Source organism: Pinus tabuliformis, chromosome 4_2, assembly GCF_031772625.1.
Source record: "Pinus tabuliformis cultivar Carrire ecotype Pingquan chromosome 4_2, CPIR1, whole genome shotgun sequence".
Classification (NCBI taxonomy): Eukaryota; Viridiplantae; Streptophyta; class Pinopsida; order Pinales; family Pinaceae; genus Pinus; species Pinus tabuliformis.
This window is the reverse complement of record NC_142304.1, coordinates 766,438,335-766,466,301: the sequence shown is the minus strand read 5'-3', so window position 1 is coordinate 766,466,301 and position 27,967 is coordinate 766,438,335. Positions and strand designations below refer to the sequence as shown.

Here is a 27,967-nt window from a genome sequence, read left to right as displayed (position 1 = left end):
CAAAATGGAAAATTATGGGGACTTGGATGGTGATTTGAAGCATACAAGGATGGATAGTTTTATTTGCAAGCCCAAGATCGAAAGCACAGAGGGTGTGCTTGGAATTTCATAGAGCACGACTTAGAGATTGGTTAGTGAATTCAAGATTGTCTACTTTAGAAAATAACTCTTATTCCAAAAAATAAATTGTAATTGCAGTCACCACACGTGAGATGTGATTAGTGAATTCAAGATTGTCTACTTTAGAAAATAACTCTTATTCCAAAAAAAATAAATTTGTAATTGCAGTCACCATAGGTGAGATGTGCTACCCATTTAGCTTAAATTTCTTTTTTTTCTTCTAAAAAGACTTTTATGTTATCATGATTCCCATATTTTCAAAACTTAGAACCTAGAAGTTCAAAACTAGCACAGAAATGAACTTAACCAGAAAATGATTAACTAAATTAGATTGTTTTTCCTAAAAGAGTGTCTCCCTTTCCACATCTGGGAGTGTCACTCTACTCTAGTTTCACCTCCTCTTGCTCCCAGAGTATGGAAGGTGCTGACAATGACATCTCTACCAAAAATGGAGTTCTCTTCATAGATTTATATGCCTTTTTCTAAGGTCTTTGAGTGACTTTAGAAATCTGTCATCTACATATTCCTCTTGAGAAGTAATTTTGTTGCACTCATAGAAACTATTAACAATTCTTATATTGGAGTGAGTGGCAAGGTAATCTTCCCATATCTTCTATTCTTTTGGTATACCTTTACAAGTGTACCTTACACCTCTAAGAGTAATAACTAGTTTTAAATTTAATTTAAAATAAAACCTACCAAAGTATCTACGCCTCTTCAAACAAGTAGAGAATATAAAAGTCAGAGTCGAGTAAGGTTGTGAATCACAAAGTTGAAAAAAAACAGTAAAAATAGCGTCAACATACATCCACGTGATGCATGTACCATCATCGCAGTCTCTGACTTGATGAAAAAGCTTTGAACGGACACTTTGAAGTTACACGCGTAACATAAATATTTGGTAAAGACTTTTCAAGTCAGGATATGGCCCACATGACGGCCGCTGCCAGGCAACCAATAAACACAGAACAGCACATGTTGTATTTAATGATGTAATTTTGGCAGTACAAAGGAGTCGTTTAAGGAGGTGGAGGAATTGGCTGGATGACTAAATGTGGTTGGAATCTGGGTAAAAATATTTTTAAAAAATTTGTAGATGTAATGTTTGAATCATGTTTTTGATGGTGGAAATAGATTCAGCACCATCAAAAACGTATAGGGCACGTAAAATTATGAATTTTGATAGTTTTTACTTGGATTTACAAAAATCCCTGCCAGATTTTTTCAAAATATGGCCGGAATTTCCATAACTTTCAGGGCAAAAAAGCATAATTTTTAGACTGCGGCCACAATATTTTCCTCTGCCCTCTAGATGACTTGCATTATATAGTCGACTTTGACTTTTTGATGATTAGGTTTGCCTAATTTATAAAATCAAGTCAATAGTTGACTTTAAGATAAGGTGTGGTATAACAAGGTAAGGATTTCTGGTGGGTGATTATTTTTTAAGAAATTTAGCTATAAGAGTGTTTGAATTGTTTTTTTAATAGTGGAAATAGATTGAATTTTTGGGTACCCAAAATTCTAAAGCTTGTTGTAAACTAGATTTCTAAACACTTTTGTCAATTTCATCAAAATCTTACTAGATTTTCCATCCTTGTCTAAACAAAAATATAGCCTCTTTAAACTACTATTTTTAAATTAATAATCTAATCAAATTAATAATTTTAAATTCAAAAATATAATCAAACCAAATCAATGATGGATTTCAAGTATTTAATATATTTTGAAATTTGGTAAAGAATTTTCAAATAGCTCAAATGACTGCATTTTCCATTTTTGTCTAAACAAAAATATAGCCACTTTAAATTACTATTTTTAACTTAATAATCTAAGCAATTTAATAGATAAATTTTAAATTCTAAAATATAATCAAACCAAATCAATATTAAATTTTAAATATTTAATATATTTTGAAATTTGATAAAGAAATTTCAAATAGCTCAAATGACAGCTGGGAGGGCACCCTATAAACACCAAGCAACCCATGCATGTCCGTATATGCTTTTAAATATTGCATTGAAAAGTTAACATATACACAAAACTATTTCCCATCCTTCTTTCTACTGCGGATTATCTATTGCATTTTTTTTTAATGGGAGAGTTTAATTACCTAAAATTATTAGATTGTTTGATTAGTAGTTTAATAAAATTATTGTTGGTTACATATTTAATTTTTGAATGAGAGTTGAAAAGTATAAAGCAATGTTGATTTTTTTATTTTTATTTTTTATGTGAGAAATATGTAATAATAATAAGTTTGAAAAAATTATTAAATAGTTTGACCTGGTAGTTTAATAAAATTATTGTTTATTGCAAATTCAAAATTACTATATTCTTTTTTATTGCAATTTTTTAAATAAAAACACTGAAGTATAGAATTAATGTTGATTTTTTTGTTCTCTTTGGAAAATCTATAATGATAATATGCTCAAGTAAAATTATTAAATTGTTTTTGGCTATTTAATAAAATTATTGTTTATTGTAAATTCAAAATCACTTTCCATCCTCCTTCCCATAGCAATTTTCTAAATGGAGAGTTGAATTATAAAGTTAATGTTGATTTTGTATCTCTATCTTTTTAATCGGGAATCTCTTATGATAATAGGATTAGATAAAATTATATGCTATAGTAATAAAGTTAAATAAAATTATACTAAGATCAAATTATTAGATTATTTGATTAATAATTTAATAAAATAATGATTCGTTACATATTTATTGAATTTATTATTTAAAATTATTAAATAAATTCATTGTTAATTTAATAAAATTAAATTTTATTTAATTAAAATAAAGTCATTAAAATTAAAATGGAAAAATTAAAATTAAAAAGTTTATACTTTTTTCGTAATTATCTTAAATTAAATAAATTTAGTAAATTAAATTCACATTTATGTTTAAATAAAATTACTAAATATTTTTAGTCTCTGCAGTTCACAGGTTCAAACCTTTTGCAAGCCATCTTAACTTTTTATTGTGAAACCATTTTAACTTTTTATTGTGAGACTGGTAGGTTTAATTCATTATCAATCACTTTTCAAAGTGACTTTTAGTTGAAAATTGAACACTTTTATTTTGCAAGCCATTTTAACTTGTGAGATTGGTAGGTTTAAGTTATTATTAGTCACTTTTCAAAGTGATTTTTAGTCACACTGGCTGGTTCGAAACCCCTCGACAAAAGTTTTTCTAAAGACGTAGACAAAAGTTTTTCTATGTGATTTTCGCCGAAAATTCCTCAAACAATTGATATAAATCACAAAAATCTAATTTAATATGGATCACAGAAATCTAATTCAATAATCGGATCCGTGTTCTTATTTATCAATCACATGTGAAGACGGGAAAAATATTTTTAGTATTATCGGTAAGCTGTGCGCAGATTTTCCGCTGTTCGATGACGATCAGAGTTGTAACGAAGATGTATTTCCATGGAAGGGATTCTGCACGGTCTCGCTGGATGGGCCAAAGTATTACGCTATTCTACTTAATTATTCTCCTTCCAACGTTCATCAATATTACACTTCATGGACAGATTTGCAACGGAACCACAACTAAATGCGGCGGCGGTAACTATACAGAAGGCAGTACATTTGAGAAAAATCTGAACATACTCTTTCATCGTCTTGCTGAAGGGGGCAACAAAACTGGGTTTAATATATCTGTGTATGGCCAAAGTCCTAACAGAATTTATGGCCTCTTCCAATGCAGAGAAGACATGGCAGCCGACCAGTGCTTCAGTTGTTGGCAATTTGCAACCACTAACATTCCACAAGACTGTGGGACTGCCGTTAGCGGTAGTATCTGGCCTTTTCAGTGCTTCTTACGCTATGGAAACTATAATTTCATCGGACAACTGGATACAGATTTAGGGTCTAATTACGTTGAGGCCTTCGGATACACGGTTGTGTTTATCCCGCCTGACTTTCAAGCTACTGCACAGAATCTGTTAGAGAAATTGTCAATTGAAGCAGCAAGTGAAACTAAACGGTCTGCTCTGTCTACAGTTCTAGATTCGGCGTCCCAAACGATTTACGGTCTAGTCCAGTGCACCAGAGATCTCTCTACTCAGGATTGCAGAAGGTGCCTGTCATACTCAATCAGTAAAATGTTCACATCTGACACGGCTGCAGGAGTTCAGTATTGGAGTCAAAGCTGCATACTCCGTTATGAAATATATCCTTTTTTCAATTCCACCGCGTTTCCACCGACCACTACGCAGGGAGCAGCTAATAATGCACAGATCAAGTCTTCACACAAAAACAGACACATAATTCCCATAATTTTAGGTGTTGTGGGTGGCTTGGTTCTCGTGTTAATTGTATGCGCGTTCGTAACTAGGAAGAGACTGAAGTCCGCCTTACAACTGGGAAGAGGCTATCAAGGTATTGCTACTTCATCATTATCTCAAATTGCTTGTTATTGAAAGCTTCCACATACCCATCTGAACCCTGGGTTTTATCACCTCTGCGCTTTGCATATGATTACAACCAGACTTAGATGGTATGTGCAAAGTGACCATGTTCAATAGATTTCAGAAATTTTTTTCGGAGGAAATTAGAATTTAGATTTCTTATATTCAAGTGGGTGTATGCTCATGAGGGGATTTTGGGTGTGGAATTTTGTGGTATTATTGTCGATGATACTGTTAATTTTTTTAAATGTAGAAATAATTTCAGGGTTATAGAGAATCTTTAAGGTATATTGTTAATAAAAAAATTATTAATTAGTTAATGTAGAAAAAAATTTTAGGGTTTTAGAAAATCTTTAAAATATTTGAATTACATAAATTTAATCATTTAAAATATAATTTTTCTAATATTTTTATATTTAAAATAATAATAATATATATATATATATATATATATATATATATATATATATATATATATTAAATCTAATTATATATACATTTTTATATGTAAATTTATTATCCTATATCTGTATATTTTCTCTATGTAAACTCATCATATAACAATATGATAAATACACTTTTATATTTAGTAAACTGTAAAATTCAAGTCAACAAACAAAAAACTGAGATTTATAAATCACAAACCCAGAGATTTATAAGTCACCAAACCCTTATACACCGACTGAGAGTTAGTCACCCAGGCCAAACCCTTATACACCGACTGAGAGTTAGTCACCAGGCCTTATACACACCGACTGAGAGTTAGTCACCAAGGCCTTATACACTGTTAGACACATAGGATTACAAACAGAGAGTAAATGCTCTGTAAAAATATATCTATATATATATAATAGAATGGAATGCATGTTGTCACAGTAAGAAAATTATTAATAACCATGATATATTTTAAAAATATAAATATAAATTTATTTGAATTTTAAATTAAAAATAAATATTTTTCCAAATAAAAAATATATATTTAAACATGAATAAAAGATGAGGGAGAGAAAATAAGGACCAATTTCTCCCCTATCGTTCAATTTCATTATAATATATTAAACTTTTGACCTGTTAAAACCTATTACATATCTGCTTTTCGTTAAATTCAATGTTTTATTTTATGTTTTCAAAGTGTAACTTTATATGTGACCAGGAATACATACTAATCGGTCAGTTTAATTATAGTATATTAAAATTTTGACATGGTAAAATGGTTACATATCTGCTGCTCTTGGAAAAAATGTTGAATTCAATTTTTTATTTTGTATTTTCAAAGTGTAACTTTCTATTTTCATAATACAGGTCAGAACGAGGAAAATACAACAATCAGTCAAATGGTATTTACAATGGAAACATTAGTAACTGCTACTAATAACTTTCATGATGACAACAAGCTCGGAGAGGGAGGCTTTGGCCCTGTATACAAGGTAACAATAAAGGGTTAGGAAACTTTCTACTAGTTTAGGAGGGCAATTAACCGTAAATACTTATGAAAAAAAAAATCACATTGATTTTCTTGTTTGAATAATTCTTTCTTGTTTGAATAATTCAGGGAACAACTCCAGATGGAAAAGAAATAGCCGTCAAAAAACTGTCTGTCAAATCTATGCAAGGAAGGAAAGAATTTCTGAATGAAGTTGAGCTTGTAGCCAAAGTTCAACACAGAAATCTTGTGAATCTACTAGGTTGTTGCGCAGAGGGATCAGAAAGGTTGCTTATTTATGAGTATCTCCCCAATAGGAGCCTTGATAAAATCCTATTCGGTGAGTGGCTTCCAATTTATTATCTATGAAAGAAAATAGAAAACATTAATGTGTCAAGAAATCTTATAGTTATTCTCATTCACAGAGACAGATGTAAACAAACGTAGCCGGCTTGACTGGCAGAAGCGTTATAACATCATAGTGGGAGTAGCTCGTGGACTTCTTTATCTTCACCAGGATTCTCAACTGCGGATAATTCATCGGGATATCAAGGCAAGCAATGTGTTGTTGGACGAGAAACTGAATCCTAAGATAGCAGATTTCGGGTTAGCAAGACTTTTTCCGGAGGGCGAAAGTCACGTCAGCACAAAAGTTGCTGGAACTTAGTAAGATTTCACTATAATCATCACTCTTACACACTGTTTGCTCTATCTTGATTTGATTTCAAGAAGATTGATAGTATTGCAATTGTACTTTATATAATTCTTAACATTCAGCCTTCTTATATAATTCTTGATATTGTACTTTGCATCTGCAGTGGATATATGCCTCCAGAGTATGCTATGCAGGGGCAATTATCTGTGAAAACAGATGTCTATAGCTTTGGAGTTCTTCTCCTGGAACTTATTGCTGGAAGAAAGAATACAGACTACAATTTATTACCTGAGATGCAGATTCTTTTAGGATGGGTGAGATATAGTTTTCTTTGTATTTTTAGTTGAGCAATATTCTGTCCATTACACTAAAGTCCTTTATGCCATTGGGGAGAATTGAATTTGGGTGAAGGATACCAATCATTTTTCTAACCATTTCACATAATCCAATTGACTTCTAGTTTTATTTATTTACTTTACTTAATTTGATTGATTTTATAGAAATCTGGTAAATGTGAATGAAATCAATTTAGTATTTCATAAATTTATTAATAACAAAGTCAAACAATTAAATCTACTTATGTTACTCAGATTTTTGAAATATTACAAAATTGCAATATAATCCATCTATTCACAATTAAGCAACTGAAACTCGATCAGAAATTGCGTTTCTGTACCCCATATATGTATTATCAGAATGATGACCCTGTTGTGATTATGCAGGTATGGAGCTTATACGACGGAGGAAATATGGCGCAGATAATTGATCCAGCAATAGTTGAAACGTGCGACGAGACACACGTGCTGAGATGCATTCAGATTGGTCTTTTGTGTACACAGGCCGAACCCCACCTTCGTCCACTGATGGATACAGTGAGTTTGATGCTTTCACCTGATTCCGTGACTTACTTACCCGATCCGACAAAGCCTGCTTTCGTGAGTTCTTATGTTTCCCAAACCACCAATTCCGCCAGTTCTGGGTTGTCACGGGCGTCTGCAACACCAACCTCTCCTCCCACTCCCGCATCTATCAACACTGTTTCCATTAGTGACTTGGTACCTAGGTAATAATATGAAAGATAAGTAGGGTGGATGTGTTCCAATGGTTAAGTGGAAGGTTTGGTAGTGGTTTAATATGGAACAGGCTTATATATATAATAAAAGCCGCCCCAAAGAACATTTTTTCACTTGAAAAATGAAAAAAAAAAAAAAAGATAGGAGAAAGATTTGGTACCTAAGTAATGTTAAATCTGCTGTATAAAGAAGGGAAAGTTTTCAGTTAATATTTTTAATATCTATTAGAGCAATGAAACAAAGAGCTGAACATATCTGAATGTAAGGTGCCAAGATGCTTGGTGCATAATTCTGTTTGTAAAAATATAGTGGTGACAGTTTTTTTAATATATAAGAATTAGGATTTGAAGTTTTATGTTTTTTTATTAAAAAAAATTGTTATCATAAATTTTTTTGTTTTTGTTATAGGTGGGGTCATTTTTATGTTGATGACAAATTTTGGAAGTATTTTAGAATGAGAGGTAAAATAAGGAAAAAAAAATCTTAGATTCTGAAATATTGATCTCACTTTTATTGGTTAAATTTCAAAATATTCTCAAAATTTATAATTGACGGAATCTATAAATAGTGATTAAAATATTACATAATTAAGATTAAAGTTTGTCAAATTATATTCAATATTATTAAAGGTAAAGTGTATTTAAAGAAAATAATGTTTATTTTAAATTTCATTTGTAGCTAAAATTTTATAAATTTGTACTTCGTAAAGAGTCATTGAATTAGTTTAACTATCAAATTCAGTTTGGAACTGTGTATTGGTTTCAATGTTATGTATTAATTTTGTTTTGTTTAAAAAAATAGTTTTGATTAGACCAATTAGGATATATACAAATTTGTAGTGTTTCAACTTACATTCATTAATGATTTCATTATGGTTATGTATGATGTTTTTAATTCCACAAAGAAAAAAAAAAATTTCATAAAAATACATAATTTTGTAGATTAAGAATATCTTTAATTTTACAAAGAAAAGATGAAATTTCGAGGAACACATAATTGTGAAAAACAAGAATTATAAGAGAGTTTTAGTTGAGTAATTTTTAGAAAAATGTTTAGCTAAACATTTTCTCCATTATTATATCAAAATTGAGAATGCAATATTCTGGTTGGATGGTGCAAGCAAAAGTAATGTTGTTAAAGTAATGTAATTGAAAACATAAATTAGTGAATGATACAAAAAATTAAATCCAAACATGAACAAATAAAGAAAAAGAAATTGCTTTATTTATTGGATATATGACTTTTAAGAACTTGTTTCCTTTAATGTCATTACATTATAGAGTAAATGTCTAAATCTAGTTGCCATATACAAGGAATATTTCCTTAATATTCATCATTTACAAGTTATTATTATTTTGAAATAGGAAATTTTTTAATGACAAAAATCGTCTCTACGACATATAACACATTAGAGGTGAGGAATGATCATTAACTCTAATAGGAAGAAATTAAGTATCTCACTTAACCTATGGGAATGGTGTGCTTCTTGGGGTTCTTAGGGAAGTCTAAAAATCCCTTCGAGAAATTTGTAGGGTTCATCCTTCAAATGGGAATGTCATGGATGGCATAGTCATTTATACCAAGGAATATTAGCTTTTGTGGTTATTCCAAATTTTGTTCACCTTATTAGGAGAGCATTAGTTCTCCTACTCCCTTAACAATGACTAGCGATATATTGATGCTTAAGTATGGGTGGGTACTTGAATGGGTTATATTACTTGTATGGTGCCCTCCCTTTGGAGGTTGCACCCTAATTAACATTATGAATAACCCATTGGGTGCAGATAGTGAGAAAGTTTATTCCTCGATTCGGAGATGTACCTACCTAAGAGGAGGAACATTAAGAACTTAGCCATGAAACCTTAGGACATTGATATTGTGCAACATTAAAGAGCGAATTTGATCCTAGGGGTTGGATAAACCTTTGTATTATAGAGTTGTTGTAGCAGCTACAACCACCCTTCAAAATTTTTCCTATGCTTTGATTTTGGCACCTTCCTTTTGTCCACACGAGCTTATCTTCTACTGTCTTCAAGTATTCATGATTTGATTAAGACTTATCCTTTTATGTTGTGCTTGTGTTTGCTTGTTTTGACATTGGTCTGATCTTTTTTCACAAGCTAACCTTCTGACATGACCTTGCAACAGTCCTCGGCTTGCCTCCAGAAACTGCACAATCTTGGAAGGCAAGCCAACCTTGATGATGGAAACTGCACAATCCAGAGTGGAATCTCATCCTTGTTTGAGTTGTCACGATTGTCTGCAACACCAATTGTTGGAGTTACGATTGCCGTTACACCAAAACCTGCAGGTGTTAGTAAACAGACACATCGCTAGATTTAAGCACATGCCACGAAACACACAGGGAGCATTGACTTTCGACACCGCCGACCTTCTACACCGCCATTAACACACATGCCACGAAACACCAGGAGCGTTGACCTTCTACACCGCCGACCTTCTACTTCCATGACTTACTTACCCAATCTGACAAAGCCTGCTTTTGTGAGTTCTTATGTTTCCCAAACCACCAATTCCACTAGTTCTGAGTTGTCACGGGCGTCTGCAACAATAATTGTTGGAGTCACGATTTTGTCATGGGTGTCCGCAACACCAACTGTTGGATTCACGATTGTCGTTACACCAAAACCCGCAGGTGTTAGTAAACAACACATCTCTAGATTTAAGCACATTCCACGAAACACACAAGGAGCGTTGACTTTCTACACTGCCATTAATGCACATGCCACGAAACACCGGGAGCGTTGATCTTCTACACCGCCAACCTTCTACACTGCCATTAACGGGGAGCCAACAATCTCCCCCCCAACGCGAGCCCAGTGTGTTTCGAACTCGAGACCTCTAGCTCTGATACCACTTGTTAAAGTCACGATTTCCGTTACACCAAAACCCGCAGGTGTTAGTAAACAGACACATTGCTAGATTTAAGCACATGCCACGAAGCACATGGGGAGTGTTTACCTTCTACACCACCATTAACGGGGAGCCAACACCAACCTCTCCTGTGTCATCGTCTCCCACCCCTGCATCTATCAACACTGTTTCCATTAGTGACTTGGTACCTAGGTAATAATATGAAAGATAAGTTGGGTGGATGTGTTCCAATGGTTAAGTGGGAGGTTTGGTAGTGGTTTAATATGGAATAGGCTTATATATATATATATATATATATATATATATATATATATATATATATATATATATAATAAAAGTGGCTCCAAAGAAGATATTTTCACTTGAAAAAGGAGAAATAAAAAAGAAAAAAAAAGATATGAGAAAGATTTGGTACCTAAGTAATGTTAAATCTGCTGTATAAAGAAGGGAAAGTTTTCAGTTAATGTTTTTAATATATGTTAGAGCAATGAAACAAAGAGCTAAACATATCTGAATGTAAGGTGCCAAGATGCTTGGTGCATAATACTGTTTATAAAAATATAGTGCTGATTGTTTTTTAATATATAAGAATTAGGATTTGAAGTTTTATGTTTTTTTATTAAAAAAAATTGTTATCATAATTTTTTTTTGTTATTTTTATAGGTGGGGTCAATTTTATGTCGATGACAAATTTTGGAAGTATTTTAGAATGAAAGGTAAAATAAGAAAAACAAAAATCTTAGATTCTGACATATTGATCTCACTTTTATTCGTTAAATTTCAAAATATTCTCAAAATTTATAATTGACAGAATCTATAAATAGTGATCAAAATATTACATAATTAAGATTAAATTTTTTCAAATTATATTCAATATTGTTAAAGGTAAAATGTATTTAAAGAAAATAATGTTTATTTTAAATTTTATTTGTAGCGAAAATTTTATAAATTTGTACTTCGTAAAGAGTCATTGAATTAGTTTAACTATCAAATTCAGTTTGGAACTGTGTATTGGTTTTAATGTTATGTATTAATTTTGTTTGTTTATAAAATAGTTTTGATTAGACCAATTAGAATATATAAAATCTTTGTAGTGTTTCAACTTACATTCATTAATGATTTCATTATGGTTATGGATAATATCTTTAATTTCACAAAGAAAAGATAAAATTTTCATAAAAATACATAATTTTGTAGATCAAGAATATCTTTAATTTTACAAAGAAAAGATGAAATTTCGGAGGAATATATAATTGTGAAAAACAAGAATTCTAAGAGAGTTTTTAGTTGAGTAATTTTTAAAAAAATGTTTAGCTAAACATTTTATCCATTATTATATCAAAAATGAGAATGCAATATTCTTGTTTGATGGTGAAGTGAAAGAAATGTTGTTAAAATAATGCAATTGAAAACATAAATTAGTGAATGTTACAAAAAATGTAATCCAAACATAAACAAATAAAGAAAAGAAAATGACTTTATTAATTGGATATATGACTTTAAGAACTTGTTTCCTTTAATGTCATTACATTATAGAGTAAATGTCTAAATCTTGTAGCCATATACAAGGAATATTTCCTTAATATTCATCATTTAGAAGGTATTATTATTTCGAAATAGGAATTTTTTTAATGACAGAAATCGTCTCTATGACATATAACACATTAGAGGTGAGGAATTATCATTAACTCTAATAGGAAGAAATTAAGTATCTCTCTTAACCTATGGGAATGGTGTGTTTCTTGGGGTTCTTAGGGAATTCTAAAAATCCCTTCGAGAAATTTGTAGCGTTCATCCTTCAAATGGGAATGTCATGGATGGCATAGTCATTTATACCAAGGAATATTAACTTTTGTGGTTATTCCAAAAGCTTGTTCACCTTATTAGGAGAGCATTAGTTCTCCTACTCCCGTAATGATGACTAACGATATATTGATGCTTAAGTATGGGTCAATACTTGAATGGGTTATAGTACTTGTATGGTGTTCTCTCTTTGGAGGTTGCACCCTAATTAACATTATGAATAACCCATTGGGTGCACATAGTGAGGAAGTTTATTTCTCGATTAGGAGACTTACCTACCTAAGTGGAGGAACATTGAGAACTTATTCATTAAACCTTAGGACATTGTTATTATGCAACAATGAAGAGAAAATTTGGTCATGGGGGTTGGATAAACCTTTGTATTATAGAGTTGTTGTAGCGGCTACAACCACCCTCCAAAATTTTGCTTATGCTTTGATTTTGGAGCCTTCCTTTTGTCCACAAGAGCTTATCTTCTACTGTCTTCAACTATTCCTGATTTGATTAAGACTTATCCTTTTATGTTGTGCTTGTGTTTTCTTGTTTTGAAATTGATCTGATCTTTTTTCACAAGCTAACCATTGACTTGACCTTGCAACAGTCATAGGCTTGCCTCCAGAAACTGCACAGTCTTGGAAGGCAAGCCAACCTTGATGATGGAAACTGCGCAATCCAGAGTGGCAGCTCATCCTTGAGCTTGAGAATTGTGTAGTCATGGATGGCAGCCTAGTACTAAGATCAGACACTGTGCAGTCCATTCCTTGAGCTCAGAAACTGCGAAATGTAGTGAGTTGGGAAGTTTCCCAGTTCTCTAGAACTGTGCAATCTTCTTTGGCTATGTGCATGGCAAGTTTCCCGAAAAAACAAAAAAGAAAAAAAATAATTGAAAAGCAATCCCTAGAAAATAGGGATTCATCATTAGTTTCCTAGAGTCGGCACAATCGCTATTTTTAGAAATTTCCGCCAAGTGTCACTTTTTCCTTGATTTTAGGCATACACCTCATAAACCCTAATCTACTCAATTCTATTTAATTGATGCCTCTAGAGCTCATTAGTACATTTTATCTTAGAGATCTAGAATTCCCATGGAGATCAAGGAGTCATCGGTGGAGTTTGTGTCACTTTTTTGGGTGAGTTTTGCTTTTCTTGTCTTTTGCTGCTTTTTATGTCGCTTTTGTCGTTTCACTTATGTGTGTGTTGTTTTGCTTGTTTCTCTTCATGGTAGTTGGTGTTTTAACTTATATTAGCTTGTAGAAGTGTTGATTTAGTTTTTCATTCGCCTTTCATAAGTGTTGCCTCATTTTTCTTATTTTTGCACACCAGTGGTCGTCATTTCGGTGACTCTCTTGGCATATTTGTCTTTCCTTCCATTTGTTCAGTTTTTTCAATTGATTCGCAATTATCTATCCATAACTAGTCATATATGCACCTTAACTTGCATTATCACTTAGATCTGCTTGTTTCCTTCACCCTCATCAGGCAGATCTTCACTTCATTTGGCCATGCACTTCACCCTCACCCTCAAGATGAGAGCTTGGCCTCTGAGACAGGCTAGCCCAATTGCGCATTGCACAGTCCCAGGGTTCAGTCCTACCACCTTGGCCATTGAGACTATGCAATGTGCATCCTCTTCCTGTCACTGCCCAGGTTGAACTGTGCATTGTGCAGTCTCAATCCTTAGGCTACACCATTGGATATTGAGACTACATAATGCGCAGTTCCCTCAGCGGGTCTCCCTCCCTTGACCATGAAAATTGTGCAATCTCTCTCATTAGTTCATTGGTTTGTTGTAAGATCTTAATTTGAAAGTTGATTTGCAAAAGCTAATGTAATTTTTCCATGAGTGTCTTTTCCCCCTGCGAGTGTCACAGTTGTCGAACACTTCTCTCTAGAAGTCATTGTTATCATGGCACCCAAGAGAGTTGTTTCAAAAGATACCATGGAAAGCAATGTTGGGGAAGAAATTGAGAGCACGCTACTACACTTTCCAGTATATTCAAACACTCAATTATTTGTGGAAAGGGAATCAAATCTTACATGGAAGAAAGTGAATGAAGCATTTTTAGCAAAGAGCTTCCAAGTAGATCTAGAGGACCGACATGTATACATTAATGTCCAAAAATCATGGATACATAGGATTGCATGCATATATCCAGCCTTCCCATGTGCAAATGTGATCAGTTGGATTGTTTCACATATTGATGTGAAGACTATGACTTTGAACAATGCCAACAGGCATAAGCTTGCTACATTTCTTGCAGCAAATTACCATCTTATCTACCATTTTCCTGAGCCAAAAACACTCATGGCTTCATACTTCTATGCCACCAAAATCTATGTGGGCATGAAAGAAGTTATTAAAAGTTGGGTGAAAGAGCCATCAAAGTTTCAACAAACACCCACCAACACATATAAGACAAAATCTCTCAGGAGGGCCTATTAATTGTTGATTATCCTAGCTTGTTGAATATATGGTCAGCAGAGCACATAGACCTTTCCTGAAGGGTGGGAAATCTTGTTGAACTGGGTTGTGAACGAGGGGAAGTTGTTCAACTGGTCAAACTTGTTGGCTCGATAGTTAAGTATCCATGTAGCGAATTCCTAAAATCCTCCCAAGGGTGGAAAAGTGAGATTTTACATGTCTACATATCTACTAGATGCAATAGGTGCACATAATGCATTCCCTAGCATGAACTAGACTTGGACACCTCAAGACCATGTCATTCACATTCATTGCAAACTGCTCTCGGATTGCAGCCATCAAGGAGTAATGGAGAAGCTAACTGACCACTTTCTCCTTCCGCTATACAAGATGATCTTTGAGGAAGAACCACCTTGCATGTCATGTGGGGAAATGGAAGTAGTATCTAAGATAGCATATTGGTTTGCCTCACCAGATGGCACCTTCATTAGAGTGTTTGGCAGTCATAATTCATTGCATATTTTTCCAAGGTATGCAATCGACAAGCTTGTCATGCAAGAAGTTTCGTATCATCTCTCCACAGGGTTGTTAGCAGCTTTGCACAGGAAGAAGAAAGCACCTTGGGAAACTCTTCCTATGAAAATGGGATTGTACAAGATCAATAACCTGAAAGTTGTGGATACCAAAGGAAAAGTGATAGAGAATTTTGGATTCGATACTCGGGACTTTAATCCATATGATCCTTATGGTATTTGCAAAGAACACTATGTTGATTTGGGATAGCATTGGAATTGTGCTCTAGGCCTCAAATTTTGTAGGAAGGCTTGAGCATATGCATTCCAAAAAACCTAGAAACCATTTTGGGAAATTCCACCCAGAGACAATTATGTTAAAATAATTAATATTTTTAATGAGGTTCCTAAGTCTAAACTTATGAAAATTAAAATATTAATGGGTATTAATCTAATTGTGGGTGAAACTTATAGAAAAAGATGAAGATCAGGTCAAAACGATCTGAGCCTTTGATTAGGAGTTAATCTAAGCCATTGGTTGTCCAACAGGAAGATATAAGAATGGGCTTGAGGGTCATTTGAAAAATATACCAAGACAAATAAAAAAAATCAATTTTCTTAAGTGAGAAGTTCTCAGGAGGAAAATTCGATTGAGGAGATTTCTTGCAACAGAGGGGCAGGGATAGCTTCCGAAGAGAGAGTGATTTTCTCAACCAGCAAATCATCAGCAGAGAGAGGAAGAGAGTAATCCAGCAGTGACAACATTGAGACAAAGGGGTTGATGTAGAGCCACGCAGAGGTAGTGAAAAAGCTAGTGAGGAGGCTGAAATTTTCAGAGGAATTCAAGTTCAGAAGTCAAGAGTCAGGGTGTGAGACTGGGAGGCAGAAATCGAATCTCCTGGGTAGTAAATCGACCATCCAGAAGATTGATGCAATTCCTAGAGAGCTTGACATTGGGCTAATGCAGACACTGCACAGAGGTAGCAGAGGCAGCCAGAAAAGCGGGGGCACTCAGTCTAGGGCTGGATCAACCAGGATATCCAGTGATAGTGTGAGGTAAACTCACAATTATTTTTTCTAGTATTTCTATCTATAACTGAATAGCCCTGTGAGGTATTCAAAGATGTATTTAGAATTTGCTGCTACTTAATAATAATAAATCCTCAGAGTTGTTGCACTGGTTTTCCCACATTGGGTTTTTCCGGGGACATTTGTCCAAAAATAACAGTGTCCTATGTGTTTGTATTTCCTTGCTGAGTTTCTATGTTTCAAAATAATATATAATTTGGTGTAGGATTCTTCAGTAATTCACTTCAATATTTCAAGAAGAAATATGAAATGATTTTGTAATGTAATTTACAATCTAGGTGAAGTAGATTCAGCTGGTTGCAGTAGGATTCCAAAGATTGTTAGATCTAGGAATTTTCGCACACTATGCAAGAATTCACTTCCAGTGGCTCAGTAGGACATTTCACTAGCAGGAGGAGGATCCCTGGAAGAATTGTCATTAGGGGAATTTTGAGCTCTAAAATGGGCTTCCTAAGAAAAATGTACAACCAAAATAAACTTTATGAGAACCAATAGGATTCAAGATGATGATGTCAACCATGGGGGATGATTCAACATTTTTGGAGTAAAAAGGTAAACAGATTAAAAAATAATAAAATAATAAAACTACTTTTCAACTCGCATTTTCAACTTATATCCCTAAGGTTTTACTCAAATTTCGATCAGGAGTACTCATTGGATGCAAAATTTAATTCCTCATCCAAGGAGTACCCATGTTGCATAGTTTTGATAGACCCTACTACATGAAAAATGAGAAATACATAAAAGAACATGATTGTCATCACGTTTTTCATGTATTTCTCTTTTTTCGAGTAGTGGGGTCCATTGAAAGTATGCAATATGGGTACTCCTTGGATGAGGAATCAAATTATGCATCCAACAAGTGTTTCTGCTCAAAATTTGAGTAAACCCATAGGGAGATAAGTTGAAAATACGAGTTGAAAAATTAGTTTTTCTTTTTTCCCTCTAGAATTTGATGATGTAATCTAATCTTATTTTATTATTTCCACTATTATTTTATAATTTCCTTAGGAGGTCCATTTTAGACCTCAAAAGTCCCCTAATAAATAATGCCTCCAAGTCCTACAAGTCGGTCAGTTTTACAAGAACTTCACAGGTGACTCCGCAGAAGGAAGCTACTCTAGAAGTAGTGCTAGCAGAAGGTAGTAACCCCGTGTAGGATAAGGGAAATAGAAAGGTTTCTTATATTCCAAGGGGAGAAAAAAGCCACAAGATGAAATTGGATCCAACTATTATGAAATCATCTTTAGCAGTAGAGGAAAAAAGGAAACAGAGGATGCAGAGAGAAAAACGAAGGAAGAGGGAAGAGCAGAGGAGATTGGAGGAAGAAAAGCAGAAGCAAGACAAGAAGAGAGGTGAAGAGAAATAGCAGAAGAAACAACACAAAAACAATTTGAAGAGATAGAACAGAACCGACAACCAGCAGAGGAGAAGAGCGGACAGATGCGGGACTAGGAGCTTGCTCAGTAGGTTGAAGAGTTGATAGAGATCATAGACATGGAGGAGGAACTAGAGGCATGGAATCAATATGTAAACCTAATTCCAAGCACACAACAGGTCACTATTCAGTCTCCATCACCTCTAGCAACAGATTCAGCTCCAAGCAAGGAAGGGGAAGTTGTTCCTCTTGATGATGATCTAGTTATGGGCACATATAATCTAGTGTACGATGAACTTCAGACCAAGATTGTACAAGCACGTATGAATCATTTTCTGGATGACCTCACATCTCCTGCTTTTATGATAGAAAGGGTGATTGTAGCTGACACCGAGAAGAATCCCAATGTCATTGTCACAACCAACTTGGCCTTCACAGGTGCAACAAATTTGAATACTGAGTTTTTGATGGTAGAGAATAAGGAATTGGAAAGAACTTGCAGGCTGCCAGGAAAAAGGTTGAATAAGTCCGCATAGTAGCTCAGAACACAGTTTCTGCACAAGTCCATCTAGAGGAAACGAAGGCAGCAATACTTGGTGAAGTATCGACACTTGGAGAGACCATGCAAAATCTCTATGAGGAGCTTGTTACCATGCATAAGGTAGCTGTCCACTTGCATCACTTGTAGTAGCAGTGTAAATATTTTGTCAAAACACTTAGTAATGTGAAAGCTGCAATTGTTGTCAGGCATGAATGGTCAATATGATACAAAGGGTCACCACTTGAATTGAGCAAGAAAATGAAGCAACAAGTAGAGCTGGAGAAAGCAATATTTCGAATGTTGATCCAAAACAATAAACAACTCACGTAATTCATTGGTAACATTCAGGCCTCGTATGCACACTTATATAATGGTCTGGATTTCTTGGTGAAGTCCCACAGGATCCCATCAATTGGCTTACTCACTAAAGCCAAACCCAAGAACTAGGTCAAGCAAGAGATAGAATAATACTTGGAGAAACTTATACAGATTTCCACTAAGAAATATTATGGGGTGAAGAGACAAAATTTGCAGAACTACATTGGTGCCCTATCCAAGTGAGAACAATTTTGCTAGTACTCTAGAAGGAAGTTGAAACTAGTTCCAAATCACTATACTTGGATGTCATGGAGGCTAGAGTCTACTTCCATCTAGACACCATCGCATAGTTTGGGGATGTCATCGCACAATACCAAAGCTTGGCATCAATATGTGACTGAAAGACATCAAGTTGAAGCTGTTGAGCTAGAGTTTCCCCAAACTCAAGCATCATAGTGTTTTGTCTTGTTAGGCTGTCTAGTTGACTCTACCCAATTTTTTCTTATATGGGTACGAGTGTAAATTGTAATATTATTTTGTAATTTGTAAGTGGAATTCCAAGTGTCAATATTGGAATGTGAAGAGTCATAATGTAATGTAATGGGTTATTTTGTAAGGAAGATAAAGAGTCATGAGGGAAGTCAAAAATGCATAAAAGGGAGTTGAAGAGTTACCCCCTCTTGTTATATATATAACCTCATAACTCATGTAAAGGGCTTTTGGGGGAGCCAAGATTTTGGCTAGGCTTAAGCTTAGAATTAGAGGCTTGGGAGTTTGTGAAAGCCTTGGCTTATACACAGCATAGAGGATGTATATTTCTTTGGAGGAGCAGGTGATGTTGACTTCACATTCCACTATTGGGGCTAGTGGTCTGTCAATGGTGTATGTATGATTGGAAATTTCACTTAATAAAAGCTCAGAGTGGGCACATTTTCATGCATATGTTGTGAATAGAGTAGGACTATTCTTGTTATGTTTGCAATGTATATTATTTAACTTACGCTTATGCTAATGAACTATTTCGTTTGCATTGGTACAAATATTATCTAATGTGTGTTGTTGTTTAATTTTTCATTATTAACTTATGAATTATTTTTCATATTATCTTGTGATGTCTTTTATTAGATTGTGTGTTCCTATCAAGTTGCGTACTATTACATGCTTTTAAGGGGTTCACTTATTTTCCCTTCCATGTGGTAAAACCTTCATGCATCGCACTTGACTCTCCGTAAGGTCACACACTTGTTCTTGCCAAAGTCATTATACATTACTCTATGTGTTATTTCAGCCAAGGCGCATCATTAAAACCCATTGCATTAACAATTGGGACGTATTCTAGATGGGACTCCTACACCAAATGGTGTGAGGTCTAATTGGGAGTTCATATCGGGGAGATCCCCTAGATGTTGGTAGGTCCAACACTGTCAACATTTTTGGTGCTAAAAGGAGGGCCAAATGACAAGATGAGCCCATGAAATCTGTTTGAACTCTCCACACTAATTAATGGCTTGCCCCCAAATCACAACCTCAACATGTTTTTCTAGAACCACAAATCTGAAACATCGTAACGTAAACATATGATCTACATTTTAGAGCACCCTTAGCATATACACAATGTGCTACCCAATATGAAGGCATTTTCATTTCACTTTTCCCTCACGATATGCTAAAAACTTTTATCTCAATAACTTAACTCCAGTATTCCTTATGTGTCATGATAGATATACAGCTTCACACTTGCGACCATGTCATGCAAGGATAAGTTGGTCGTACGAGAATATTCCATTGCCTCATGGATTCCTTCAATAACAGAGATTGAGAGAACACAATACTAATTTGAGCAAATGAGTCTCTTTGATAAAAATTTAGATCTTTACCATGAGTATCATTCACATGGAACGATACCATTTATACTTCTAAGAAACCTCTCCCAACACATAATGATATATTAAATTCACAGGTGAAACACACATACCAATCAACCAACAAGAATTGTCATAAAATATGACCAAAAGAATCAGATCCAAAATATTTATGATATTACATTACTCTTCATACAATTTTATGTTAAACATTATAAGCCTTATCTTTCCTCCTCGTTCTCCACAACTTTACACAAGGATCTTACACAATTGTCAACCATTATGTAGAACTCTACTCTTATCTTCTCATGACTAGATTCAACTTCACAGTAAAAGAAAATTATTCTTAAACCAAATTTGTAACTTAATAAAATAATATATAATGTGCACTAAGTTACAACCTCCGTAAATAATGGTGTTTTCCTTACTTCAATGCATTAGCACTTTTTGCACATATATTCAGTATTTTTTTTATCAAGAAATACCATCGCTCCAATAGGTCTGACACAAGAACAATGATGCATTCGTCATGTTTTTCTAGAGTTGGATAGTCTAATCAGATTTGGACAAGGATTGCTGATCATGGTGGCCTTTAATGGATGGTAGTCTGTAGATCCATAGAGAACAGGGTCTTCCGAGATGATCAATAGTATCGAGTCTCCTAGAGGATCGGTGTTGGAATTTTCTATATGAGGTCGAGTCTTCATGCTGATGGGAGTCAGCAAGCTATGTAAAAGACAAAATGCTTGACTAATAGAAATTTAGAGTAGGGAAGCAACCGCATGGGTGGCTTTTCTCCGGGAAGGTTTTCCACCAAAAATCTTGTGTCTCATGTGTGATTGATGTGATGTGCATGTTTATTGTTTTGTAGTTTCTTATGGTTTTCAGCTATGCTTATGTGATGCACATGTTATGATGTTTATTATCTGTTGGTTAACATATGTGTGATTCGGTAATTGAAGTTAATAATTGGTAAAAATTGTATATATATATATATATATATATATATATATATATATATATATATATATATATATATATATATATATATATATATATATCACACTATTGATTTATCCCACTCAGTAGTGCTCAAACATTTCCAACACAATATGCAATGGTAGAGGCCCATCATATTGTAACAAATCCTATTTACAATTAAAAATCCATGATAAGAATCTTTTTATATATATATATATATATATATATATATATATTTAAAATATTAATTTAATTAATTTTTATTTTTATTTTTAGCTCCTCGGAAACTCATTTTAATTGTTTGCCTTCCATATCTTCATATCGTGAGAGGGATATGAAATAGGTTCAAGCATGGTATACTCGGAGGAGGAAGGAACTTCCAACTTTCAAGATTGAGTCGAGGAACAATAAAACAGTGCCTGACAGGCCCAAATATTTTCATGAGGGTAAGTTGATGGGGACCATCAAACTACTAGAGGCGAGACCCAATCAATCTGGGTATCAATGCAATCAGAACCACGTGTGCATTCAAGCTAGGTTGTAGTAAAGTCACCAAAAACAATTGGTGAAAAATAATTATGGGCAAGTTTCTTTGTTTTTCTTTGTTAGTTTATCTTTTTCCATTGGGATTCACTAAGTTCCCTAAAAGGAGAAAGAGGAAAATAGATATAGAAAGAAGCCACAACAGAGAATAAAGGTCGCAGACACAACAAGGCAAATATTTAAACTCTGTAAAGTATTCTCTTGTCATAAATTTGTTGGAAATAACTTGCTTACCCTGTTTTATTATTTCCATGGAATGTTCTATGCAAAGTTTAAACCAACTGATATGCCCTTGTTTTAGTGAACCTTTGAAGCTCTCTATTAGTAGATTAGGTTTCTTTGTTGTAATCGTCATTAGCATAAACTAAATATTCTTCTTACTTACTATGTTGATTTATCTGGAAAAATGTATGTATATAATTGGATTTGCCCTATTTTATGGGAATTTTAACAATTATGTCCCCAATAATACTCCAAATCTTGGCAGGTGCTAAGAGGACATCATTTTCGCAGAGCTGGTGATTAAATTAACCTAACAAAAAAAAGCTTGGTTCTGTCGAGTTTGAAATTTGGGACTTGTAGGAGGCGATTTGAGCTTGAAGAATATACCCAACCATAATGAAATGAAATTTGGAAGAATGAAAACTTTTTCATTTCCATCTCAGGGGAATTCACAGGATTTAGACTAAAATCCTTGAATTCATCCATATAATCAATGTCTATCCAACTCTCCATTGTTATTGAGTCTGATACATTGTACAAATTGTACCAAGTTCCATTTAGAAAATAGGCATCCACAGTCCTTTCTCCTTGCTTTAAAACAGGGGAGACAAATACCCCTTTAGCCAATAGAAATTGGTTATTGATTCCTAGTGTATTAGGATCCTTAGGAAATGTAAAGAACATAGGCCTTGCAATCAGAGATCCTTTAGTGTGAGCTTCAAACACCAATGTGTAAATATATGGACGAACATTGTACCTCAGACCTAATCCATTATAGATATTATGGCTAGTTTCCATAAGTAAATCTCTTGGCGCTTTGTTCCATTCATTGAGTGATCTCTAGCAAAATGATAAAAGGAACCTGATTAAATCCACCTATTGCAAAGCTCTTCGGTTGCATTTTGTGAAAATCTACAAATATCAGGGCCTACCATTGGGACTCCAAACAATCCAAAGCCCAGAATTGTAGGTATGGAGTACCGAAGATCATCCCATGTTGCAGCACCGTCTCCTGCTACCGAAGATCATCCCATGTTGCAGCACCGTCTCATGCCCAATGAGCGTTATGGGCTCTTCATGCAAGAAAGGTGGAACGAGTTAGTATGAATGGCCTCTTCTTTAGTATTTTTTTTAATGTTGTGCTTGTCATAATATCCTCTGATAATCATATAGATTATGAGCATTGTACTCCAAGATATCACTATAGTCAACTGCACTATCAACCATGGTTTTGTTACCCAATGGTTTGTCTATTCCAGAAGCACTGATTTTGTAAGCAGGATCATCCCATCTAGTGGTGTTCGCATTCCTACAAACTAAGCAACAATCTTTTTGTGCATATTTTCATCGGAAATCCCCTTCCTTTGGTAAGGAACATGTGATCCCACTAAAAAGTTGCTACCTCCATCATATCTTGGAGGAAGGTGTTTTTTCTTTTATTTGTGAGTATGTCCTTTCCATTAATAGGTTTCATCTCATTCCAAAAATGTTGTAGTCAATTTATTTGGTTTATGTGTTAATGCTTTGAATCATTTTGCACATGTTTTATATTGGTGTGTGATTGCTTGTTTCCAAATAAGAATCTAGCTAGCGTTAGGAAGGACTTTTCTACTTGTGATATTGACTATGAACTATTCTTTGAGGTTCATTTTTGGCTGAGATCATTTCTGGTAGATTTATGTGGCCTATGCTTGTAGGTGAATATGCTTAAGAGGTTCTCCTTCCTCTTTCTTGCTATAATGTTGATTTTTATTTGACAGTCATCAAAGAGAGGCTTTGTGGACAACTCCTATGTCCAGAAGCATTTGGAGTGTAAATATGCTTAGGGACAATACTCAATGGCAAGCTTCACTGAGGGTTTTGGTTTTGGCCTCAAGTAACATCTATTTCTACTAGTTTGGATCCATAAAAATGAATTGAAAAATATTATAATTCTGATATGAATCTTATTTGTCTAGTAATACTAATCATATATTATTTTTCTTTTTAAATATGTCAATTACTAAATTGAAATTCTTTTAACATCCCATGGAGACCAAATAGTCCACCAAATCTAAATTAATTCCTATTTATAAGTGGAATTATATAATCTCAAATCTTTGCAATACCCTTTTTGTTACTTGGTGTTTTCTTTTCTCAATTGCATCATTGATGTTTCTTGGTGTTCATATTACAAGTTTCCCACTTAAGTGAATTATAAATGAGCAATTCTTCCATATTGATTAATTCAAAAATATGTTCATATACAAGTATTCGAAAAAGTTATTGCAATTTAAAGATTGGTTGAACATGCAAGGGTTATATCAAAGTTGTAAGAATAAGGTCATGATGCTCTGCATGGAAATTTTGAGAGAAAAAATGGAATCTGACTATATTTAAAAAAATGGAAAAGAAAGGTCAAAACTATACTCATTTTGTTATAAAAAAAGTAATGGCTCTCAATGAGAATTGTCCATTGTAGATTCTATAAATCATGTGTCTACTTGAACTTATATTTGTGTGAATATAAGGCTTTTCATTACTCAGACACACATAAGGCTTTTCATTACTCAAATCCTTTTACACCAACGTTTGAGTGGCAGACAAAATTAAACATTTCTTAAAACTTGGAGGAGAATGGTTCTATATTTTTTGGGATGTGGTTAATAACTTACACTGTGTTTAAATACAATCAAATGAATGGACAAATATTAGTGATTTGGTTGCAAAATATAAACAACTAAATGATCTTGGAAGCTCAATCTTATTGATTCATGTATTTTTTTCTCAGATTTAATTATCTTCATGGCTTGCTTCTACTTTCTACTAAATGAAGGATTTTAACATTGGTAGGATTTATTTTGTGCAAAGATTTTTCAATAGGTAATTTTTTTGAGTTGCTTCTGACATGACTTGGATATTGAAGAGAAAACATTTAATATGGTCATATTAAACTAATCAACCTAAGTAACGTTTATGTGGAATTTGATAGACTGAAGTGAGGCAACTATGAGAGATATATATGTTTCCTTGGAGTTATGTGAAAACTATGGTTTCCCATGAATACATAATGATAATAACTTTTCGAGTCTCTTTTGCATTGATTTCTCATGCTGCTAACTTTGGGATATGTTTGCTTGGTTGGCACTCATAATTACAGATAAACTTTTAAGATCTTCATGTGTTGACTTGCAAACTCGTTCAACATTATCACAAAAAAATGAAAATGTATTGGTTATAAAAAGTAATTGTGTTGTAATCGAAGCATTCACATATATTCAAGGTCATTACCGATAAAAAAAATGGCAACTTATTTTCACCTCTGTCAACATCCACTCATACTTAGGTTGGAATTAGCTTGTGACAGGAAGTATTATATCCTTTAATTGTTTTTCAATTCAATCCTATATTCTAGGACCTCTGTTATTATTAATATTATTGAAGATACTTCCTTTAACCTGCAAGAACATTAAACTATATCAAGCACTACAAGCCACCTATCAAAAATTTTCACAGGCTTGAGTCCTCTAATGGTGAGAGTCATTAATCACAAGTTATTTTGTTCAACTAAGTTTTCGCAATAGGGTTTAATAGGTACTCAAACATCAAAATTACCCAATACTTATAACTGGCCCCAACTGCCTATTCATACCTATGGGATTTTGAACCTTAGGGGATGAATTAATTCCTTTGATCCTATTTGTACATTTGTAATTATGATTGACAATCAGAGATGTCAGTGTATACCAAATTTCATATTACATGTCTTAGAAAGGTTGAACATATTTTGCCATCAAAATAATGGTTTTCATCTTGATTAGATCTATAATTGAGATCCCTTTCAAACATTTCCCATAAATATCATTTCTAAGCAAAATTTGTGAGACCATAGTAGGGGATAAAATTGATGATGTTGTTCGTTGTCAGAAAATCCCATCAAAACATATTGTCTCTGAGATGATTTTCATGTTCTTAGCAAAGTATAAAATCTGAAGGTGCCAATGCTTAATGTCTTGAAAAATCTTATTTTAGCTGCCACAAGAATGCTAACAATTGTCTACCGCTCAATGGAAGAATGTCACCTACCATTTTTTTCATCCTCCCTCTCATATACATCTTTTTAAAATATTTTTCTAAAACCACTAATCATCTTAGATCCAAAACGACGAATGAATTTGAGGATTTCATATCTATCAAACAACTTGTTATGGAATAGCATGGAATATTTGGTCTATTAGTGAATGTAACAGTCACCAAACTTATCATTTCAACAATGGCATTCTCCTACAGGAGATGGGCATAAGTAAATTTTTTGAGACAAGGCAAGGATAAAAATATTTAAATACCACATTTTTTTAAGCAAATAATTATATTACACATAAGTAGGCATAAGTGCAAAATGAATGGCTTACCTACCTTGAAGTAGTTGAAGTTGCAGTAAATCATAGACTCAAAGTAATTCCCCTCTAGCTATAATTTACTTGTGATAGAAAGATTGAACAAGGTACTCAATGCATCTATCAATTATATCATTCCCATTTAAATTATTGTCATTACTATAAAAAATATTTAATGACACAAGAAACAAAAAAATAAAATAAAATAAAATAAAAAATAAAAAATAAAAATAAAAAAATACGCTGTTAGTGTTCATTGAACTACAATTGCATTTATAAGCATTGGCAGAAACCGCTAAGAATATTTTTTGCATCAAAAGATTGCCACTATCACTAAGTCCATTATTTTGTCATTTTACATGTGCTTTTTGTTCTTGTGGATCATAATATTTTAGGGAAAGGGACCATACTTCAAGTTGCATGTCATTTGTCAAAGAAAGGCTAAAATTTTTGCCTATCATTCATGAAAATGTCATGTAAAATAATTCATGGAAATAAGGTTCAGGCTTCCCATCAACCTTCTTGGTATTCCTTTCTGTGTTCAAGGCAATGTTGTGTGTGGAAGCAAGAGGAGAGCATTGTGAATGACATGTATATGGTCAATTGGAAACCAAGACTATGGCTTTATAACAAACAATACAGTGATTTTTATGTAAAGTGTGCCCTTGATCCATAAAAACCATTAAGATTGTCATTCCATGGACCATCATTAACTACCATATATGCTCAATGCACCCTGGCCATTATGAATGTGGAACAAGTTAGCATGAATGACCTCTTCTTTAGTATTGATTTCAGCGTTGTGCTTGTCATAATAGCCTCTGATAACCCATATCGATTATGAGCATTGTACTCCAAGATATCATTATAGTGAACTGCACTAGCAGCCATGGTTTCGTTACCGAGTGGTTTGTTTGTTCCATAAGCATTGATTTTGTAAGTGGGAACATCCCATCTAGTGGTGTTTGTATTGCTACAAACTAAGAAACAATCCATCTGTGCATATTTCTGTAGGAAATCCCCTTCCTTTGGTAAGGAACATGTGATCCCACTATAGAAGTTGGAAACTTCATTCATATCAAGCCAAAGACCATCAAATGCAATTGTCTCGTGAAACTCAAAGATTTATTTTTTCCAAAATGACTATTTATTGGGATTGAGAAAATCTAGAAAGGGCCTAGCCACACTTGTGCCAAATATGGCACACCTTCTCGTTTAACAAAAATTTCATCTTGTATCCCTCTTTGAAAACTCTTATATGTTTCACTTAAGCTTATTCTTGCACAATTAATCGAATTATTTGTATGTTCAGCTCTTGTTCCTTTCTCTATGTTCTTTTT

General features: G+C 33.7%; 1 protein-coding gene and 1 pseudogene across 2 annotated transcripts; one reads left to right on the top strand and one right to left on the bottom strand.

The window, feature by feature from the left end:
- The first annotated feature begins 3,404 nt into the window (after positions 1–3,404).
- Positions 3,405–8,014, top strand: LOC149171854 (cysteine-rich receptor-like protein kinase 15). 2 transcript variants are annotated; one of them, XM_089424146.1, is made up of 6 exons: positions 3,405–4,505; positions 5,837–5,961; positions 6,087–6,297; positions 6,389–6,623; positions 6,776–6,926; positions 7,335–8,014. In XM_089424146.1, exons 1-6 carry the CDS (start codon positions 3,518–3,520, stop codon positions 7,677–7,679), a joined length of 2,055 nt encoding a protein of 684 aa, XP_089280272.1. In that variant the 5' UTR covers positions 3,405–3,517; the 3' UTR covers positions 7,680–8,014. The 2 variants fall into 2 exon arrangements, with proteins under 2 accessions (XP_089280272.1, XP_089280271.1); XM_089424145.1 differs by having other exon boundaries at positions 3,407–4,505; positions 6,383–6,623; positions 7,335–8,009.
- Positions 8,015–22,460: 14,446 nt separating this feature from the next.
- The window catches only part of LOC149171853 (putative alpha-glucosidase Os06g0675700), a 54,110-nt pseudogene continuing 48,603 nt past the window's right edge, over positions 22,461–27,967 (bottom strand).

Bases quoted from the DNA above. Each gene is read 5' to 3' on its own strand.
- LOC149171854 (XM_089424145.1), top strand. From the start codon at position 3,518: ATGACGATCAGAGTTGTAACGAAGATGTATTTCCATGGAAGGGATTCT. The intron at 4,506-5,836 runs GTATTGCTACTT...TTCATAATACAG, and splicing joins ACTGGGAAGAGGCTATCAAG to GTCAGAACGAGGAAAATACA. The intron at 5,962-6,086 runs GTAACAATAAAG...TGAATAATTCAG, and splicing joins GCTTTGGCCCTGTATACAAG to GGAACAACTCCAGATGGAAA.